Genomic DNA, 20,537 nt, shown 5'->3' with positions numbered 1-20,537 from the left:
TTACCCGGCTGTATGTGTGTCTCTTGCTCTGGGCCATGCTGCCGCTGGCTTTTCCTTTATTTTAAAGATTTATTATTTTTAGATAATGGTCTCAGTTCATGGCCAGCAGTAATTCAGCAGAGGTTTTTCATGTTTCAGCCGATCTAACCATCCCTGTGTCCCCCTGGCGAGGCTCTGCTGGGTCGCACAGAAAGGGGAAAAAGCCCTTTTCTGGCAGAGGATTCTTCAATACAGGGATATACAAAAATCCAGCCCAGCTGATGGAGACTACTCTGCGCTAGTGCTGCTCCAGACTTGTCACTGGCGCTGGCAGCTCGCTGGGTCCTAACGCTACCCGGCTCCCGGTAGCGCCGCAGGAGAAAGGCAACGGCTGTGGGCAGGCCCTGGCACCGCGGGCACGGCCACCGCTCGCCCACCCGTGCAGGAACTGGCAGGGAGATGGCCTCCTCCCGCCTGTCCTGCATCGCGGGCAGCACCTGCTGCTGGGTGCTGAGCAGGGGCCACCCCAATGTTCCCCTGCCCAGAGCCCACCACCTCAGCCATGCTCAGTATGCCCGCGCTCCCTCTGGAGCCCCCACCAGCACCGAGGTTACCCCCGTCTGCCATACCTTGCTCCTCTCCCCCAACGCCACATCCCTCTGTGGCAAGGTTTGAGGAACAGTGCAGGTTCTCTCCCCAGCGCCCCGCGGCCAGCACCGCAATGTGAAGGTGGGCACGCAACTGCGGCATGGTGACCGAACAGCTCATCACGGGGCAATTTTTTTAAAAGCAGTAATTGTTCTTTCCCTGGTTGATCTGAACAGATGTCTAACTGAAGTCATCAACCCCTCTTTTTCCCAGAGCCGTCTGTGGCGTTAATGGCTGCCAGTGAAAGAGCAAGCGGGGCTAATGGCGGGGCTTTGGCAAGCCACCATGCCCAGCCACCTCATGCTGCCATGGGACACCAGGACCCCACGCCCAGGTGTCCCCCCCAGGACCCCAGCACACAGAGCCCTCCCCGAAACAGCAGCCACACAGTGATCCGTGATGACTGCTTGCATCCCATTTTAGCACCCAGCTGTGGCAACCATAATGAGGGCAACGAGATACCCAAAGGGAAAAACCAACATCAGCAAGTTTTTAAAAGGGTGAAGAGGAACCTGCTCAGGAAGTTCTTGATTGGTCAATATGGGGGCTACATTTTTCAAAATATGCATTAACGAATATATCCTTTGGTCCCTTATCTCCTGTACAGCTGCAGATGACTCCTAAATATTTTATGAAAGGCAGACAAAAAATGCAAGCTTCACATCAGCTATCTTAAAGCCCACAGCTGTGCTGAAACTTCACGCTAGGAACCAGGCTGAAAAGTCTGAAAGCCATGCAGGTACAGCAATTGAGCATAGCACAGTGCTGAACAGGGATGGCACACTCGGACAGAGGAAGACCAGAACATCTCAGGGAATTAAGTAGATGGCCTTCAAGGATACAGCAACTGCATCAAAGGGAATTAACTTTACAGACACACGACGGAGACGAGTGAGACAAAACTTAGCTAGAAACTAGGACTTCATCACAGGACTAACCAAGAACTCGACCAGAGCAACCCCAGACCTCGCCGATCACCACGTAAACCACAGAAATGTACAAACCACCCAGGGTGAGCATGCAGAAAGGTAACGGCACCCACCAGACAAACCAGGAGAGGCTAGCCCCGCCGGCCGGGGAGCCCTGCCGCTGTTCCACCAGACTGCTTTGAAAGCTGCAAGCTTTTTATCAAAGGACAATTATATTTCTCGTGCAAAGCAAAGGTTAAATTATCCATTAGATAAGCACACTGCAGCCAACACACCTACTCCAGGTGGCCAGCACAAAGGGAAAATTAAAACCGTTCTGCAGCTCCCCAAGCACTCTTCTACAGAGACAGGAACGTCTGCACTGAAGTCGTCACCCCGTTCGCTACGCTCTTGCAAAGGGAACAGTCACACCTATGGAAATCCAACCCACAATCACCAAGAAACTTATTAAAAGGCAAAAGTATCTTCCCATTCCCCTGAACTCTGCATCTTCCCCAGGAGACATCAGGGACACTAGATGTCCTGCATTATTTGAACAAAACACAACACAACCAAAACTAGTCAAAGGCAACAAAATTACGAAAAAGCAAGACTAGCATCAGCTCAGCTGAGTCAGTGCAGCGGGAGAAACCCCATCTCCAGCCTCTCTCAGCCTTCCCACCTGTCAGAAATATTTCTGGCGTCTGCACAACCTGTCAGGTGAAAGTTCCCAAAGCGCTTCATGACAAGCTCCAGCCCAGAGAAGGACAGGCCAAACCACAGTGACCACCAGCAGAGACCAGAGCACAGGAAAGACCAGAGGATGATGTGCTGGCCGAGCAGCAACAGGCCATTTGTCCCAGCTCAGGTCACTCCATCTTTCCCTAAAGACCACAAGACGAACACAGCCCACTGCTCTGGGAGGAGGATCTTGGTACTCCCCCTGTGCCAACCCATAAACAAAATGAAGGAGGGGTGGGGGCATCGCTGCTGCCACCCCTGGCAGTGAAGATGGTTTCAGAGCATGGGAGTCTCCTGCTCACGTTGCAGACAAATCCAAAGATTTGGGACAAAGAAATCCCCAAAATAAAGATACCCCTTCTGTCAAATTCCCTCCACAAGGACTGTGCATGTGTTAGAGCTCCCTGCTCTGCCCAGGCTCACGAGACTGGGACTCTCTTTCCTGTCTGGTAAGTATTAAACCAAAAGTTTTCCCTTTTAGAAAATCCATCAAGTGCTTTTAACCACAGAAAGAAGTACCACCTCCAGCTTCGGAAGTCTCCAGTGACTTGCGGCTGGGATCTGTGAGGTTACACTGGAAGAAATGTCACCACATTTCACCTTTTTCTAATAGCCTTCTCCTCTGCAGCCACTGCTGGCCACTGGTAAGGCAGGCTCCTAGCCGACATGGACTTTCGCTCCGACCCAGAACACTGCACCACGCTCTTCTCCAGCACGAGCCACATCCACTCCATTTATTGCATTTTATGTTTTCTCTTTTTAGCCAAGGTCTGGATTTTACCAATGAGGGAGCTATTTACAGGCTGCATCTCTGTAGCAGCAGGCAGGCGTGGCACCAACCGTGCCCCCACAAGGCAGGGGCGGCCCACCACAGGGGCTGCTCACTGCAGGGTTCGGCAAGTATGTGGCTTCGGACACCTGCGGGTAACTCAAGAGCTGCAACCACAGCATGAAGTAAAACCCGTTAACGGTGTCGGGGACGGGAGGAGGCCTGGAGAAGTGCCGATTCGGGCTGCTTTCACACATTTCATTTAATACAAGAGGAAAAAAGGTTCTTGTGATCAAGGCATGGGACAGACTCAGGACGTCTGTCCACCTGCAATCTAAATATCAAAAAATTTTTTTGTTTTCCTGTGTGACCTCCGAGCCTCTGAGGCTGGGGCAGAGCCAGAGAAACAGCTGGCTGTGGCATAAGACGTATGAGAACTGCGGACGCAGCCCTTGCTAAACAGAGGGCATGGCCATCTTGCACAAATATTTGGAGGGTGCTAACTCCAGCAGAGCAACAGCAGTGTTTATATTCAAAGGAGAGGCTGGAATGACAAGCAGGGAAATCAGGTTGAAGAAACCCTTCTACAAAGTACAAAGAAAACTGGGAAACAGCCACAGAATTTCAGAGGGGCTTAAGAAAGTGCAGGGGAGCGAAGGGTCCTGCAGCAGCCCAGGAATGGGTGACGTGGGACACTTCCCCCTCTCAAAGGATGTGAACAGCACTGTCCTTCCCACAGACCCCCACAAATAACAGAAATGCACCAAAACAAGCAAAATACTAATAAGTATCAGGAAGGCTTTCCTTCCAGCTAGGCCAGCTGTAGCTAGGAGAGTATTTTTTAATTTAAAGAGAAAATTATAAATGCTACATGGCTTATTTCTCCCTCCTCCTCCCATCACAGAGTTTTCCACATCAAACCTGAAGCACAAGGGAATTTTTCCCCCTGAAGCATCCTCCCAGAGCCTGCTCTACCCATCAGCTCAGCAGCCAGTACCCAACCACAACAGACAGCCAGCACCACGCTCCCACCACTGGCACAAACCTACACCAAATTGCCCAATTCCCCCTCAGCATCACCCACAAACACAGCAGTGATGGAAATCAAACCTGGGTGAACGAAGCCACATGAAGAAGTATGCAATGCAGACAGTTCCAGTAAGAACACATAAAGATTTTCTAATATACAACTAGGGACTCGTTACAGTTTCATTGGAAAGCTAAAAACAGTTATGCAAAACTTGGGAACATTTTACATTTAAAACAAGCTTATGATTAACCCCAAGAAGGACAGTAAGTTTGTGGCAATTTTAAGCCTCTGCAGTCTACACAAAAGCTGCCAACAAAGGAACAGGAAGAAGCTTCAATTTCAGGTCACTTAAAACTAAATTAAAATTAAAACATTAGAGAACATTCAAGCGGCTTGCTGTAGCGTGGGCAGGCTCACAGTGATCAAAGCATGCTCTCTCCTTGTCACTACAGTGCCAAGGCTGGAACCTGCCTTCATTTTCCAAAGAGCCCCCTGAAACACGCAATGCTACAGCAGGACTGGCACTACGGCAGACGGTAACAACTACCAATGATGCTTCACCAGTCCCCTGAAAGCTTCCCACAGAAATCCTACAGCTACTGAAATAGGTCAGGAACAGGAGCTGAGCCACCAGCACCTCATGCCAATGGAGCACGCCTGCCACCCAGAGACCCTTGCCCCCTGGTGATGCCAAACTTCAGCACCCCCCAAACCACCCTAAAGCTGCCGCCAGGTCCCACAGGCAGCAAGAAACGCTTGTTCCCTCCGAGGGCAAGACGCAGGAATGGGATCCCAACAGCTGCACCCAAAAGTGCTGGAGCCCAGCGCCCAAAAGTGCCAGAGCCCAGCATCCAGAGCCCAGGGGACACCATCGAGCACCCCGAGTTCTGGGGGAACAGCTGCTGCCACCCACCCCTCTGGCTGCAGCAGGCAGCCAGCAGCATCATGCTGGAGCCAATGCACGCTGCTAGAGCAGCCTTGCCAGGAGCACAGCCCACCCAGGGACCACTGGCCCCGCAGCACTGGAGGGCTTTGCATTCCCTCCCGCTTGGGGACCCCCGGCTTCGCACACCCACATGACAATGGGGAGGGTCACATCTCCGAGCCCAGATCCCCACTTCCCAACTCTGCCAGAGGGTCTGTTGTCTGTCAGAAGGCACTGCACCTACCCATCCTCATCCTCCTCCCACCCTCACAGCTGGAATGCTGTGGTCGGAAGGTGGAGGATGCACGGAGGCTGCAGCACTGGAGGGTCTTTACTGCCCCAGACCACAAGGACATAAAACGTACCAACTCCAGCCCTCTGCATTGCTATTTCCTAAACAAATAATGAAATCAGTATTAACAAAAAAGCAAGAGCCTTTGAAAGCAAGTTTGTGACCAGACCAAGGCTGAACACTAAAACTGCTGTCTGGCTGACCAGGAGGATGTATCTTCGACACTTTCAAAGAGATACTATTTCTTAAGGTAACAAAGTTACATACCACCATTTTCTGTTTTCATTTCTCACTACCTGGACTTTGGGTGAAAATTAAAACTTGACGGGAAGGCAAGCAGCCCAGGTTAGACAGTAGTTTTATTAGTTAACTGAAACCACATTACACAGGGATACATAAAGCTTTCTGTAATTAAAGCACTTGGAGATAGTCTGAAGCAATCAGTGCAGAAAGAAAAAATATCTGTAAAATGAAGGTGGCTGCTGGCTGCTGCGGCCTCTGTAGAGCGAGATTTTGGCCCAAAGCCTGCTCTACAGAGAGGAAGACAATTTCATTTTTCTCCGAACTCAGACACAGTAGTTTTTGGATGAACTGCTGTTTCAATCAAACAAAACAACCAAGATGAACAAATCTTCCTGGCACTTGCAGAGGCTGCTCCAGCCACCAGAAACTACAGCATCCCCTTTCCCACAGAAACATACCCCATTTTCTGATTTACGTTAAAGCTTTGGAATAAATGTACTGTTTTAACATCCTTTAATAGATTTAGTTTCGCAAATCATAGGAAATGTCAGCATTATCGAAGACTCACCTTTTACTGCCCAATCCCCAGCTGCACTCAAGGCAGCTCTTGCCCCATCCATCTCACAACTGCATGCAATGAACCCCCAGCCTCCGACAGACCATGGGTGCAGTTTATTCCCAAGCAACATCAGCTGCTGGGCAAGCCAATTACCTGCCTCCAGGTCCAACCTCACCTTTGAGAGTACCGACAAGACAATTTCTTGTTACAAAAGGGCACCCTGTGTCCCAAGCAGGGATAGTTCTAGCAGACCTCCTTGCACGCTTGGTGCTGAGAGAGATGACTCCAGAGCAAGGACAAGGACAGGCAAAGGCAGAGCGCAGAGCAGGGGCCGGCACAGCAGGGAAGGGACTGGCACAGTGACCCGGCACAGCCCCTTCTCAGGCACCAAGGTATTTATTAGGCAGTAACACGTACCGCAGAAGCTGCCTGTGTGTTTGTCCACAAATCCAGTTCAGGGGAGCTCAGGAGATGTGTATTCGGCTGGGAGACTGAACTAGATCAGCTTGGGGCATACTTCACACATCAAGGTCATTCTTGCCCAAGTCTGGGGCAACCTTCATTCACCTGCAAAAAAGTGGCAAACATTACAGACCTCCACAGGTTGCCCTTTGTGGGTGAGGCACCCCTCCTCCCCAGGGACATAGACCTCTCTGCATGCTGTTCACAGCCACAGCTTTGTCAGGACCCACAACGGTTGTCTGCTAGCTGCCCAAAGCCTCGGTGTCATATTCATCATTACAGATAAACTATCATAGAAAAGCCAAGGAATATTCTGTTCAGAACCTTCAGACTTTTTGCTGAAATCTGGGATAAAAAACAGTCCACAGGCTGAGTAGCTTGAACACCAACACCTTATTCAGTTTAAGCAAACTGAGCAGGAAATTTAAAAACCTTCAGGAAAATCCCCACTATTTATTTAGGAAAAACAAAATTTCATCTTATTATATTTATATATTTTTTTATATTTACATATATATATGCACAGACACATACATCTCCCCATGAAATTGCTTCAGCAAAGCTTCTTTTTGATTTATAAGCAGCTCTTAGTTTTCCAGCAAACTTGTGTTCAGAAAAGCATTTCTAAAAACAGCACTTCAGGGCTCTGTCTTTATTGTGTCCCTATAAATCCACAGAGTTTGCTGAGTTTAAGATTTTTTTAATTAAACTCCAAGTGATGCATACTCCCCTAGGTGACCTGAAAATCAGCCTGGGTTTTTTTTTCTATTCCTGCCCAGAAGTGGAAAGAAAGAACTCAATCTGCCCAGTTATACCTGCACCAGCTCCCTCCTCCTCCGAGTTTGTTCCCAGTTATGAAAGTCAGCACTGTTCAGCAAAATGGCCAGGTAGATGAACAGCAAACTACAGCCCTGTACTTGGTGCCAGAGGAAATCTCAACTCCAGCTCCTGTTTCAGCACTGCTAGCAGGAGCGCAACCTTATTTTTATCTCCGAAGAGCCACCTATATGAGGCCAGTAATACAGAGAAAAATCTGCTGAGCCATTCAAAACCTTAATTAAAGTTCTCCTGTGCCAATGACATCCAGTAACAAACAACAGATACTGTGCTGTTACAGTGAGGCTGAAGCCCACTACACTGACCAGTAATGAACCCATAAATTCTTTGTGCTTTCCATGTGTCTGTTTATATTTAGAACATGATCTTTCTGGAGCATGGAGTATCGCTCATCCTGTCCCCGCACACCCGCAGCACAGGAAGGTTCTTGTCCACAGCTTGGGCTGCTGCAGACCACAGTGACGCACCAGCCACGCAACCCTCCCTCTAACAGAGGCGGTCACTACCTAAAATAAAGGACCTTACCCTGTGTTACTCTGCAACAACATAGCCCTACGTCTTTTGGTGTTTGAACCACGACAAGAGATGGGGCTTGCAGAAACAGTGTCTATGACAGGCAGGCAACACCACTGCAGAGAGAGCAGAGAACACCCAAATCTTGTGCCCCAGCACTTGGCACAGCACCGGGACACAACAGAAGCTGACCTGCTGAAGGCCACGCTGCCATCCAGGCACCAGGAGAAAGTTTTCCAGACCCCTCGCCTATTTAAAAGCAGGTTGTCAGGACCGGCTGTCCAGTGCAACACTAAATACCAGCCCTGCATGCAGCCAGGCTGCCGGAGGAGGAGACGCAGCCCTCGCCCAAGCCCAGCACTGTGCTCACTGCAGGGCACCCCGATTCCCAAGCAAGAACCGATCCAAGGCACTAGGACCCGGCGGGCAGGCGCTGCGAGCCTGCGCCCTGCACAGCTGCACCACGGCACAGCACCGCTGCAGCCTAGCCAGCCAGCCGCCGCTCAAGGACACCGCAGCATGCTCCAGCTGGCGTTTCGTACACCACAACTGTAATCATTTTCTTTTTAGCTAAAACCAAAACTCTCGGGATTGCAATCGATACGCCAGCAGCACTGCCAGGAGATGGTAACCATGGCGACGGACCGAAAAGCAAAGGATGCTGCGGACCAGCCCGGGTGCCCCGGTAGCAGGAGGAGGTCAGTCGATTTTAGCTCATCTCCATCAAAACAACTTATTCATTATTTCACAGCTGAGCACCCTTCCGCTGCCATCGAGTCCCAGCCACCAGCGTGTGTATGTCATTTAGCCTTCACTATGTTTAATGACACCAAGAAAAGCTGATTTCAATATATGCCTGCCCTGCTTTTATCGCTCGGAGTTAGAACAACCAAAACTGTTCCTTCCTTGTGAGACTTGGATCAGCTGCTGGAAAAGCAGCTGGTCCATTTCAGCATTTATACAGCTGTCTTTGCTTTGTTTTCTGAGCAATTCCCATCCTTAACAAACTTCCCCCCTTCACTTATTATGGAATTCTCAGCCAGCAAGCCCCTACTTCCCTCAGTGGGCAGAAAACTAAGGGCACCCACAGCCTCTCACCAGTGGCATCACCGGGGGCTGCAAGTCCTTCAGCAATCCATAACAAACAATTGAAAACCCGGCAGGAGAGCATTCCTCACTGTGCCAAGAGGAGCGCCCAAAGAGCTGCACGCGTAGCCACGACAGTCCCTGCATGCTTATGGTCAATTTTCTTCTTTACTGTTTCCCATTTCTTAGGTATTTTTCAAACAAGACAGACTTGTAAACTCCTTAGGAATGGGTGCAACCCACACAACACCCCCGCAATTCAGCTTCCACAAGCCCCGCTTGGGACTTGCAGCTTTACAGTGCATTCGTACAACACAATCACCCGAAGGAAAGCCTCAGCTCCCAGAGCTGCAGCTCCTGAAACCTCCCCCCTGTTAAAAATCAGTTCAAATTGCTCAATGCTCCTCCGCAAACATTTCAAAGGAACTTAAGAGTGCCTTGCATTTAATTTAGCAAGGGACCCTCCTGAGCGCCTGTGAAGTAGGTCACAGTCGCTGTCTCAGCTTCATGTTTGGGAACTGAGGGAGAAAGAACAGGAAAGAAGAAACTGGTCCAAGGTCATGTGCCAAGACCTTGACAAGATCTTAAAAAAAAAACCCTGAATATAACACCCACATCCTATTAAAAGGCCAGCCCTTCCTGGTGAAGTCCAGGGCTGATGTCAGGAGCCCCACCAGGCATGCTCAGGGAATCTCATGCCAAACTCGAATGAACTGGGAGCTTTTGTTAACAAAAACAGAAAAACAAAGAGCTCTGCGCTGAGTTTTTGTCCTCATCTCTGCAACACTGCAGAATGCAAAGAGCCCGCGCACAGAGAGGTTTTGCTTGCTGAGCACTGCAGGAGCTCACCCTGGCTGTGAAACCAGCCATGACTTACTGACACAACCTATTGTCAGCTATACCAGAAAGACAGATTTAATTTATGGAGAAGAGGTTTAGGACCCATGGAGGCTCTCGTCTGGCAGGGCCACCAGAGGCAACCCCCTGATGGTTCAGCTGCATATCAGCACCCAAAACTTACTGTTGCCATGCAACGAAATACCCATTTAATAGCAAAACCCCATCACAGCCCCTCAGCTCACACATACACCTGGCAAATGTTTTGGGAAACTCCTCCAGGGAAGGCTGGTGGAGGGGTCGGCAAGCAGGGAAGGATTAGAAGATGGTCAGAGGCCTGGAGCCACTCTGCTGTGCGGACAGGATGGGAGAGTTGGGAGGGTTCAGCCTGGAGAAAAGAAGGCTCCAGGGAGACCTTAGAGCACCTCCCAGTACCTGAAGGGGCTACAAGAAAGCAGGAGAGGGGCTTTTCACAAGGGCACATAGTGACTGGACAAAGGGGAATGGCTTTGCACTGAAAGAGGGGAGATTCAGATCAGATATTAGGAAGAAATTCTTCCCTGTGAGGGTGGCAAGGCAGCGGCACAGGCTGCCCAGAGCAGCTGTGGATGCCCCATCCCTGGCAGTGTCCCAGGCCAGGCTGGACGGGGCTTGGAGCAGCCTGGGCTGGTGGAGGGTGTCCCTGCCCGTGGCAGGGGGGTGGGACTGGATGGGCTTTAGGGTCCTTTCCAACCCAAACCATGCCGTGATTATGCTGGTGTCTCTGGGACGGCAGCACAGGTCTGGTCTCCTCTCCAAGGGTTCGTGCCCTCCTGCAGCGATGCTTTACCCCTGGAGCAAAGACAAGGCTCTCTACATGTTCGCCTCCCCACGCTGCCAGCAAGCAGGATGGCTCTTCCACAGCCCCAGCACAAGGCCATGGCAGCTGTGGGCTGGCACCATGGCAGTGGCACAGGGCAGGCGGCTACTACCACAGTCACAGTACATTCAGGCCAAGTGTGAGGGACTCTCTGCCACACAGTTCAAGTGTGGGGCTCATGTCCCTTGCGTTGCAGATGAAAAAATTCCTTCAAACCCAGAAAGCGAATGCGTTGATCAGAAAAATTCAAGATACTGATTAAATGCAGCAACATGAAGCGCCAGCGTTATACATGGGCAGGCACACAGCTTTTAACACACAACCTACAACATCACAGACTAAACACCGAGGTATGTGGCCCAGTCCTCATTCGATCAATTACTCAGATATTCTGCTAATGAGGGCTCCAGTTTGTGCTCTCACAGACAGAATCATTAGCTAGAAAGAGCCATACTGTATATGAAAGGAAATAACCAGCTCTAACAATTCCACTTTTATCTTTGGCCATAATCAGCCATAATGCACATGTGCAATTAGCCCAGTTATTAATTACGCAAAGGCTAAGTCATTCCTGCCCCTCCTCCAGCTCAAAATTTTTCCAATCCAACAGCTGACCCCTTCAGCTTGCACAACTTATGGCCCTTCCTAAATGCTACTTCTTAAAACTTCTCTTCATTTCTAATAACATTTTTGCTCAGCATTTAAGTTAGAACCAAAATTTTATCCAGACAGCAAAGAGGCAGGTTATCTGCCCAGAAACTTCCCACCCCCCAGTGGGGAAACTCTCGCAGGACAGAACAGCCCTGTGAGTGGTACACGCTACCGAGAAAGGCACGCACTGCTCAGAAGCAAGATCTTCTCACATTTCACAAATAAAAAGCTACAGCTTGGAGAACATTAAACATTCATGTTAAGGGTTACACCTGCAAAACGAGTCCCATCTTTACTGTACTAGCCGAGGAGCTTCCACAGGCAATCGAGAGTGACTGTGTTGTTTTTTTCCCCATGATGCAGGTTGCTTCATCCCAGACAAGTATGTCATGAAACTGCTCTGCCACATGCCATGCAAGCAAGCCAGCCACTATTTCTCAGACGGACTAAAGGTTTCCAGCACCACACTGAGGAAAAAGGTGAACTACACAGGAAACAACCTCCAAAAACCCATAGCTACAAACAGCATCCGATTAAAGTGAAAGATGACGCTTTTTTTAAAGGAAAAAAAACGTAATGCGTCTCTGAACACAGACAGCTCTGCTACTGTAACACTCCCCATGGCACACTGGCCTCTCGGACCTGCTCTCATCTGTCTTTATATTTGCCACTGGAAACAGAATCTTTGTTTTTTGCTGCTGGAAATAGAATCTTTTGCCAGAAACAGAATCTTTATTTCTACAGACGGCTCACGTGTTCAGTCGCTGGTCTCAAGGCGACCGCTGCGTTACCTGCGAAACTTTCCTTCTCCCAAGCAACCCAGCCCCTCGGAGCCAGACAACACTGCCGTGGCTGCGGGCACCTGTGCCGCAGCAAATGACCGTGCCCGGCTGGCCCTGCCACGCCGCCGCCCACCGAGGTGCCGGGGGGCTCCAGAGCAGAGGAGGGGAACCAAGATCCTGTTTGCATCACAGGCACTGGCCGCAGCAGCGCGGTGAGACCCCCGCTGCCTGTGCAAGCACGGTGCCGGCAGCAGGGGCCCCGGGGCGGAGGGCTCAGCACCCAGCAGGATGGGTGCTCCCCCTCCCCACAGGGGGAGGTGCCCCAGCACCAACCCCAACCACACGCTCCCCCACGGGGGGAGAGCTGCCCCCCCAACCTGTCACCCCTCCCTCACAGACGCTCCGCAGCGGAGGGGACTCTCCGCGCCCCAGCACCCACACAGCACCCTCCCCCGCCACATGCGCACACCCTGGGGCGGAGGGAGCCCCCGGCCCAGCCTCCCCGCCCGGCCGAGCCCGCTGCCGCGCCCAATACCTGCTGCCCAGCCGCTCCCCAGCGCCGCTCCCCGGCTCCCGCTCCCGGCAGCCAGCGGCGCCCGACCGCCAGGACCCCGCTAGGACCCTCCGGGCTGCCCGCTCCGCCGCCACACGGCCCGCCCGCGCCGCCGGCCGAGCCTGGCGTCAGGCACGGCGCGGGGCAGCCTCAGGGGGAAGAAGGGCGGAAGGGGCCTCCGGCGGCGCGCACGCGCGGTGAGGGGAGTGAGGCGGCCGGGCGCGCCATGGCGGGGGCGAAGTGGAAAGAGGGCGGCGGGCCGGGCCAGGCCCCCGGCGCGACGGGGACAGGTGGAGTGGCTCATCCCGGCGGTGGGGTACCGGGGCCGGGCCAGAGCGAGCGGGGCGGCCTGTGGGCGCTCCTAGGGCCCTGCGGAGCGGGGCGCGGCGGGGACCGCCGGTGGCTATAGCGGTGGGGCCGGGTCCCGCCCGTCGGGGAGGTGGGGCCAGGCAGGAGGAGGAAGCGGGACGGAACGGGACACGGAGCCGCCGGTAAGTGCTCCGGGCCTGGCAGACCCGCGGGGGGGAGGGGGGGGCTGGTCCCAGGCCCGTTGCCATGCAAACAGGCCACTTTCCCCCCAGCCCCGGGAAGGGTCCGGTCCCGCAGCCCCGGGAGGGACTCCCCGGCCCAGTGGTCCCGGTGATCCCCGAGCCACTGCGGCCGGGAGCGGGCGGGGACTGGCAGCCCTCGACCCGGTGCGGGTCCCTATGGCGGCGGCCCGTGCCCGCCTGGAGGCCGCGCTCCGATCCCGGCAGCGCCGGCAGTTTCCCGCCCACGAAGCCGCTGGTGACTCCCCAGTTTGCCCGGCTGCGCCCAGCGCTCCACTAACGGGACGGTGGGACGCGTCCCGCGCCCGCGCTGCCGGCCCTGCCGTGGCCGCCCACCCACCTTGGCCGTAGTCCCTTCGTGCCGGTTTCACCCGTTACGTGCCCGTGGGCGGCTCCCGAAGGGGCTGCTCCCGGCCGCGGGGTCTGCCCAGCCACAGCCCCCCTCCCCTCGAGGCAGGGCTGATGTTGGCCTTTCTCCAGCTGCCGGGACTCCCGAAGCCCTCCCCATCCCAGTTAGCTTCTTCCTATCCTGCGGGCTGTGCCAGGATGTCTCCAAGTTTATGGATCCAGGAACCAGGATTAGTCTGGCTGGTGCTTTAGTGGTCTCATGGAAATACAGCCCCTCATTTCTTGCCTAATTGCAGGAACACTAACCCAGTGCAATCACGCAAGTGTCGCTGGCGCCAGTTAACACCAGTATTAACGCCCCTACCCCGCTTTCCAGCACCGTGCTCTCCCACCCCCAGTGCTGCCACCAGAGCCGGCTGCCAGTGTCTGACCTGCCTGTTGGGAGGTGCGTGGGGTGGGGGTGTCCCCTTAGCCAGGGGCTGCTGGGGTACTTTGGCCTGCTCCCTCCTCAGCTCTGCCAGCAGCTTCGGGATGTGCTGTGCCGTGGTGAGCCATGCTGGTTAGTCCTCTCTGGTCACAGTGGGATTTCCACTAGGGATAAACCACTGTGCTGGTGTACAAAGCCAAGCAAAAACGAAACAGCACTGCGCAGTGCGTCACAGCTGGGCTAGGCAAGACCACGCTCACCAAGGCAGGACTTTCTTAACCAGTTTTGCAGAAACAGTTAAAGTGCACCCAAAATAAACTCAGGCCTTGATGAGTTGCGGTACCTGCTGCAGGTTGGCAGCCCAGGGCCTGTGGGCAGCTCCAACCTGGCTGGCCAGAGCACAGCACACCGTGCCTGACCGTGCCTTTCCCCCACAGCAGCCAGATGCCCAGGAGGAAGGAGGTGCCGGCGCTGGGCAGCCTCTGCCTGCAGAGCCTGGCCCAGCACATGCAGAGCATCTGGGTGAAGGACTACAGTGAGAACTACCTGGATGAGTACCAATTCCGCTTTGTCATGGGCCCCTTTAATGACCTGGGTGAGACATGGGGTCTGTGGACCCCCTCGGCAAGGAGGAGGAGGATGGGCGAGTGGTGCCAGGGCACTTGCGCTGACCCTTGGCCCCCCTGCAGCCGGCAGCTTGGTGCAGGATCTGATCCGGCTGCTGGGCGAGAGCCGGCGCCTGACACGGGCAGCGCTCCACCTGCTCCTGCTGCCTCACCTGCGGGAGCTGAGCCTGCGCCCCTGCCCCAGCCTCGCCAGCAACGCCATCGGCCAGCTCATCACCCTGCGCTGCAAGGTCAGTGGGCTGGGGGTGCCCACCCTCCATGGGGCTGGACTGGGCTGCGGATGCCCACCCTCTGTGGGGCTGGGTGAGCGGGGCTGGGGGTGCCCACCTTCCATGGGTCAGGGGTTGCCTGCCTTCCATGGAACTTGGTGAGTGGGCCAAGAGCTGCCCCCCCTCTGTGGGACTGGGTGAAGCAGGACTAGGGGTGCCCACCCACCACAGGTGGGTACACAGATGGGGAGAGGGGCATCGATGTCCCCTCTGCCCCACCTGCTGAGGGGGCTTTGTGTGCTGGCAGCAGAGCCTGAGCTCCCTGGACCTGCATGGCTGCAGCCGGCTGTCAGCGGACGTGCTGGTGGACCTGGCAGAGGGGCTGCCGCAGCTGAGCCGGCTGGGGCTGGCAGAGACACAGGCCAATGTCCAGGTGCTTTCGGCCGTGGGCTCCTGCTGCCGACACCTGCAAGAGCTGGATGTGTCCCGCTGCAAGAAGGTGTCCCCGTGCGCCCTGCGGCACCTGGCCTACGACCCGCTGGCGCAGTCCCTCTGCTGCCCTGTGCTCCGTGTCCTGCTGGCCCGCGACCTGGAGCCCCCAGGGGATGGCAGCATGGCGGAGGTGCTGGCTTTCCTGCTGCTGGCCCTGCCACGCCTGGAGTTCCTGGCCCACGGCGCTGTACCAGATGCCCTCCGCCTCCTCCACGGGTGGCAGTTAGATGACTTGGGGGACACCGAGGGCTTCCCCTCTCTGGGGGAGCTGGCACGGCAGCGGGGGGCTGCCCCGGAGGGCCCCCGGATCACCCTGCCCCTGCGGCAGGTGGAGGAGGTGGAGGAGCCTGAGCTGGCCACAATCCGTGCTATCTGTCCCCAGGCTGAGGAGGCCAGTGTGTGGCTGGGGGACAGCCTGGCGGGCGGCTGGGAGCTGCTGGGCTGGAGCTGCCTGGCCAGGCTGACCCTGGGTTGCACCGGGCGGCAGGGCTGGGCGCTGGCAGAGGTGCTGCCGCTGGTACAGAGCCTGGGCCACCGCCTGCAGACCCTGGCCCTGCACGGCTTCTGCTGCCAGGATGAGCTCTCCCTGGCCACCCTGCTTGCCAGCTGCCCTGACCTGCAGGCCTTCAGTGCTGAGCTGCACGCCCCACTGGACACCGACCCCGATGGTGAGACGCCAGCCGAGCCATCCCACTGGGACACAAACCTACTGCCCCACGGCCTCCCCCAGCTCCAGAGCTGCTTCCTGACCCTGGCCAGCACCACTGGCACCTTCCCAGCCCCTCATGGGCTGGTGCTGCGTGCCACGCTGGCCTCACTGCTGTGCCATGCCCCACGCCTGCAAACACTCCGCCTGGTTGGCATCCCCTTCCCGCTGGACTCTGTGTTTGAGACCGTGCTGGCAGCACCAGGGCTGCCTCTGCTTGAGCTGCAGGAGCTCTCACTGGCCGAGAGCCAAGTGTCCAGCCAGACTGTGTGGCTGCTGCTGGCCTCAGAGGGCTGCCTGCGCCACCTGGACCTGTCCCACTGCCGGGACATCCACCGGCGGGATTATGACAGCTTCCTGCAGGCAGTGTGGAAGCAGCAGCTGGACCTGGACATCATCTGGGAGTAGTCAGCACTGGCTGCACAGGGCTTTTTAATAAAGGAATTACACCACGCTGACTGCATCATCTGTGCCCCGCTGCGGTGGCAGTCCTGGCATGGCTGGGCCCCGTGGCTGCTCTCCCTTTTGGGAAGGGGCTGGGGGGCTGGCTCAGGTGCGGTGACCCCACTCTGCTGTGCTTCAGGACACTGGCACAGCTGGGGCTGAGGCAGCTCCCCACGCCCTGGCGCCAGCATCCCATTGGCAGCATCCAGCCCTGTGTCCCAGGGAGCTGTGGGGACTCCAGCACAGCTGCTGCTGTGTCTCCCTGCGGTGCTGCTGGTGGCTCAGGGCCGAGGGCCATCCGTGAGCCCTGTCAGTCGCTCTGACTCTTCCCAGAGCTTGCGAGCAAGGCCGGGGTCGCGGGCAGCCCTGGAGGGCAGCGCCAGCCTGCAGTCACTGCTGAAGTACTTGCCTGTGATGCCCGAGACCTCCTCCGAGACGGCACAGTAAATGGTGCTGACAGCCCCCTGCTCTGCCGACTGCCAGGCAAAGGCAGGTGAGGAGGGGGCCTGGCTGCCCCCTGCCCACCCCACCGGGGCCATGGGGCAGGGGTCCGGGCAGGATCTAGCCCCACCACCTGCCCCTGCTCACCTTTATGAAGGGGCGGATGAGAGTGAAGAGCACTCGGACGGCCCAGCTGAAGCGGCGCATGATTCCAGTGCTCACCACGCCAGGGCTCAGGGCATTGGCGGTCACCCCTGCCAAGCCGCACCATCAGCACCACGCTGGGGGCACGGCTGGGGCTGTGGGGACCCCAGCACAGGCAGGGCCTTGCTTCTGCCTCTGGGGTCCAAATTCCTTATCACCATCCCACCTGGAGCAGGGGGAGCAACCCCGAGCCCAGCCTCACAGCAGGGCCTCTCCATGCCTTGGCACGGTGGCCACCACACCTGGCTAGGGCTGTGCCACCCTTGGTAGACACTGAGCGTCCCAGGGAGTTTCTAGAGGGGCCAAGACCCCTCAGCCCCATTGCACAACCCCTGCGTCATGGCACGGCAGCACAGGGTGCTTGGGCAGGCAGAGGGGCCTGGGTGCAGCCCTCCCCGGGAGCAGTGTGGCACAGCACGGCTCACAGGGTGCAGCTGGGCGTTGCACAGCATGACACAGCACGGTATGACTGACACAGCACCATGTGGCACGGCACAGCGTGGTGTGGCCGCATGGCATGGCACAGCTCAGCCCAGCATGGCATGGCGAGGCACAGCACAGCTCAACCCTGCACCCACCTGTGCCCTGCAGGCGCTGTGCCAGTTCGGCAGTGAAGAGGATGTTCATCAGCTTGGTGCTGTTGTAGGTGGCATCAAAGCCGCTGAGCCGCTCCTGCCCGGTGAGGCAGCGGCTGTCGGCTGTGCCCGCACTATGCCGGAATGATGAGACATTGACGATGCGGGCAGGTGCTGATGCTTTCAGGAGGTCTGCGTGGAGCAGAGGGTGAGTGGGGAGGGGTTCCCAGAGCCCCCGGGCCCCGTCAGCCCCTGTACTCACCCAGTAGCAGGTTGGTGAGCAGGAACGGGCCCAGGTAGTTGGTGGCAAAGGTCTGCTCCAGGCCCTCTGGCGTGATGGTGAAGGGCAGCCCTGGAAGAGGGGGGCATGTGGCACTGTGGGGCCAAGAGCCGGGCAGGCATCCCCTGCCACAGCAGGACAGGGAGGTGGGATGCCGGGGCAGTGGTGGCAGGTGCCTGACCCTGGCACATACCGGTGACGCCAGCGTTGTTCACCAGCACGTCCAGCCGCTTCTCCTCCCGCAGCACAGCCTGGGCGAAGGTGCGCACAGAGGCCAGCGAGCTGGTGTCCAGCAGCCGCAGCAGCACCGCGGGGTTGCCGGTGGCCGCCCGGATCTCCTCCACTGCCACCTGGCCCCGCTCCTGGCTCCGGCACGCCAGGATGGTGCGGGCGTTCCTGCGCGCCAAGTCCAGGGCCACGTACTTGCCAATCCCTGTAGCACACGGAGCGGGCATGGGCTGATCCCCACTGGGTCCCCGCGGTGAGGGTTCCCTGGGGGTCCATGCCCCTGTCCCTGGGGTCTGAGCAGCCCTGGAAGCAATAGTGGGGAACCCCATCCTAGGTAGCTCAGCCACTGCCATGAGCCCAGCCCCAAAGCTTGGGTGCCCCAGCCCTGGAGCAGGGGGCAGCGGGGCAGGTACCCCAGGGTGCGGGGCAGTGGAGCCAGGCTCCTGGCTCTGTGGCATAGTGTGGCTGTGTGGGGACTGGGATGGGGATGAGTCAGGATGGCAGCTGCAGGGTGCGGGAAGGAGCTGGTGTGGCAGCTGACCGTGGCTTGGGTGGTGGCTCACCACAGACCACGCAGGCAGGACATCTGCCATGGCCACAGCCACCAAACCCACCCAGCACAACTCTGCATGGGTGCAAGCAACAACAGGCACCTGCTGGGGAATGGACCCCAGCACACATGGGGCCACCCTGTCCCTGCCACACAGGGGACATCCCAACCCCAGCACACAGGCACCGCTACACCCCCAGCCCAAGGGGTCCCACTGGCCCTGCCTGTGCCAGCCCCATCCCCAGCCTTGCAGCTGGACATGAGTGGGAGCAGCGACCCCATCCCCAGCATGCAGCTCCGGTGCAGTTGGTGCCACAGTGGCCGGCAGCATGGTGGCCTTGGCTCTTAGTCATCGACCTGCCAGGGCAGAGTCCGGCCACAGAGGCTGGGCAGGGACTGCGGGCACAGGGCTGCCCAGTGAGGCTGGGCTGCTCCTGGACAGAGGGCACCAGTCGGGTCGGGACGCCAGGGACCAGCTCTGGAGCACATGGTGCAGCGGCCAGTGCAGTGTGGAGGATGTCTGATGGCACCCAGCATGAGCATGCCATGGTCACAGGGCATTGGGAGCATGTGGTGTGTGCCCAGGGACCAGCCACCAGCCACCCCTGCAGCCGTTTGCACCACCAAAGCACGGGCTGTGGTCCAGTGGCTGGAGAAGGGGGACCCGTGTCCCCTGCAGGCCACCCATAGCACCATGCGATCACACCGTCATCCACACACGTGGCCTTGACCCCTTTCTTCATCCTGGAGGAGCAAGGAGCTGCCACCACCCCAGCTCCAGCTGCGAAAGGAGGGTGGCTGTGTCCCATGGCCAGGCAGGGCTTGCCGCACTGCACCCGTGTCCTGCGTGTCCCTGGCCCCGCACCCCGCAGCTCCATCCCACCCCTGCAAGCCCATGCATACCCCACCACCCATTTCCGCTCACCACTGTTGGCTCCGGTGACAATAACTGTCTTGCCGGTCAGGTCAGTGGGACACTTGCGGGGGTCCCAGGCACGTCTCCTCCTGGCCCAGAGGAGCAGCCCCAGCAGCAGCGAGAGCAGGGACCAGCACGGGTGGCTGCAGGCACTCAGCAGCTCCATGGCTGGGGCACAGGGTCCAGCCGGGGCACCGAGGTGCGGCTGGGGGCCAGAGTCCGGCTGGGGCCAGAGGTCGGCTGGGGACCTTTGCCCAGCCCAGCAGCCCTGGCATGGCACAGTCTCCTCCAGCTCCCCGAGCCTCTGGGAGCAGCCAAGGGCCAGCCGGCAGGAGCATGGCTTGCTGGGCTTGTCCTCTGTGAGGAGGGCAGAGGTCCCAAGGTCCCCATCCTGCCATGCAGGGACACTTGGCTACAAGCCATGGCTAGAACCACAGTCCCGTGGCAGCAGGGTCTTGCTGGAGGGGCTCAGGGGGCAGCCCCAGTGAGGGACCCCAAGGTGCTGGGCTGTGCCTGGCACACGTGGGGAGACAGGAGGCTGCACCATGGCGGGGTGGGGGTTCAGGCAGACCCTGCCCACCCCATCCCACTGGAGCAGCCCTGACTCAATGTCCCTGTCCTCCCACAGCCTGGGGACGCAGGCACGGCCCTTCCCAGCCAGCCCCTTCTGGGGGTTCTGGCAGCTCAGCCCAGCAACAGATCCAGCTCTCCTGGGGCCCCCCACCACCTCAGAGAACCACCAGCCCCATGCGGCTGCTGCTCCCTGGCCATTCTGGCCTCGAAAGCCTCCAGTGTTTCCCGGTGCTGTGCTCCAGCCCCGGCTGAGCCATCCCTAAGCATCATCACATGACATCACAGCCAAAAACCAG

The 20,537-nt window shown here is 57.2% G+C and overlaps 3 protein-coding genes across 6 annotated transcripts in view; 1 reads left to right on the top strand and 2 right to left on the bottom strand.

Annotated features, from left to right (window-relative positions):
- Positions 1 to 6,466, bottom strand: part of DCTN1 (dynactin subunit 1) — a 77,887-nt gene extending 71,421 nt beyond the window's left edge. The window contains 1 exon segment of the mRNA XM_080373328.1: positions 5 to 6,466. Coding sequence (XP_080229454.1) covers positions 5 to 37 — 33 coding nt within the window. The 5' untranslated portion in view covers positions 38 to 6,466.
- Positions 6,467 to 12,718: 6,252 nt separating this feature from the next.
- LOC308056861 (uncharacterized protein) lies at positions 12,719 to 16,484 on the top strand. 4 transcript variants are annotated; one of them, XM_080372743.1, is made up of 4 exons: positions 12,719 to 12,964; positions 14,435 to 14,592; positions 14,687 to 14,853; positions 15,140 to 16,484. In XM_080372743.1, the coding sequence occupies exons 2-4, from the start codon at positions 14,442 to 14,444 to the stop codon at positions 16,436 to 16,438; spliced, it is 1,617 nt and encodes a 538-aa protein (XP_080228869.1). In that variant the 5' UTR covers positions 12,719 to 12,964; positions 14,435 to 14,441; the 3' UTR covers positions 16,439 to 16,484. The 4 variants fall into 4 exon arrangements, with proteins under 4 accessions (XP_080228869.1, XP_080228868.1, XP_080228871.1 ...); XM_080372742.1 differs by having other exon boundaries at positions 12,719 to 13,165; XM_080372745.1 differs by having other exon boundaries at positions 12,721 to 13,165; positions 15,143 to 16,484.
- Positions 16,485 to 16,614: 130 nt separating this feature from the next.
- Positions 16,615 to 19,843, bottom strand: LOC308054961 (retinol dehydrogenase 13-like). Its single transcript, XM_080368468.1, has 5 exons — positions 19,678 to 19,843; positions 18,168 to 18,407; positions 17,957 to 18,046; positions 17,698 to 17,886; positions 16,615 to 17,054 (listed from the first exon to the last, which is right to left on the bottom strand). The coding sequence occupies exons 1-5, from the start codon at positions 19,832 to 19,834 to the stop codon at positions 16,756 to 16,758; spliced, it is 975 nt and encodes a 324-aa protein (XP_080224594.1). The 5' UTR covers positions 19,835 to 19,843; the 3' UTR covers positions 16,615 to 16,755.
- Between the last annotated feature and the right edge of the window lie 694 nt (positions 19,844 to 20,537).

The sequence above is a fragment of the Falco punctatus genome (assembly GCF_963210335.1).
Source record: "Falco punctatus genome assembly, chromosome: 1".
Classification (NCBI taxonomy): domain Eukaryota; kingdom Metazoa; phylum Chordata; class Aves; order Falconiformes; family Falconidae; genus Falco; species Falco punctatus.
This window is presented reverse-complemented; position numbering and strand designations above follow the sequence as displayed.

Bases quoted from the DNA above. Each gene is read 5' to 3' on its own strand.
- LOC308056861 (XM_080372743.1), top strand. From the start codon at position 14,442: ATGCCCAGGAGGAAGGAGGTGCCGGCGCTGGGCAGCCTCTGCCTGCAG. The intron at 14,593-14,686 runs GTGAGACATGGG...GCCCCCCTGCAG, and splicing joins GGGCCCCTTTAATGACCTGG to CCGGCAGCTTGGTGCAGGAT. The intron at 14,854-15,139 runs GTCAGTGGGCTG...GTGTGCTGGCAG, and splicing joins TCATCACCCTGCGCTGCAAG to CAGAGCCTGAGCTCCCTGGA.
- LOC308054961 (XM_080368468.1), bottom strand. From the start codon at position 19,834: ATGGAGCTGCTGAGTGCCTGCAGCCACCCGTGCTGGTCCCTGCTCTCG. The intron at 18,047-18,167 runs GTATGTGCCAGG...CCCCTCTTCCAG, and splicing joins GAACAACGCTGGCGTCACCG to GGCTGCCCTTCACCATCACG. The intron at 17,055-17,697 runs GTGGGTGCAGGG...AAAGGTGAGCAG, and splicing joins ACAGCGCCTGCAGGGCACAG to GGGCAGGTGGTGGGGCTAGA.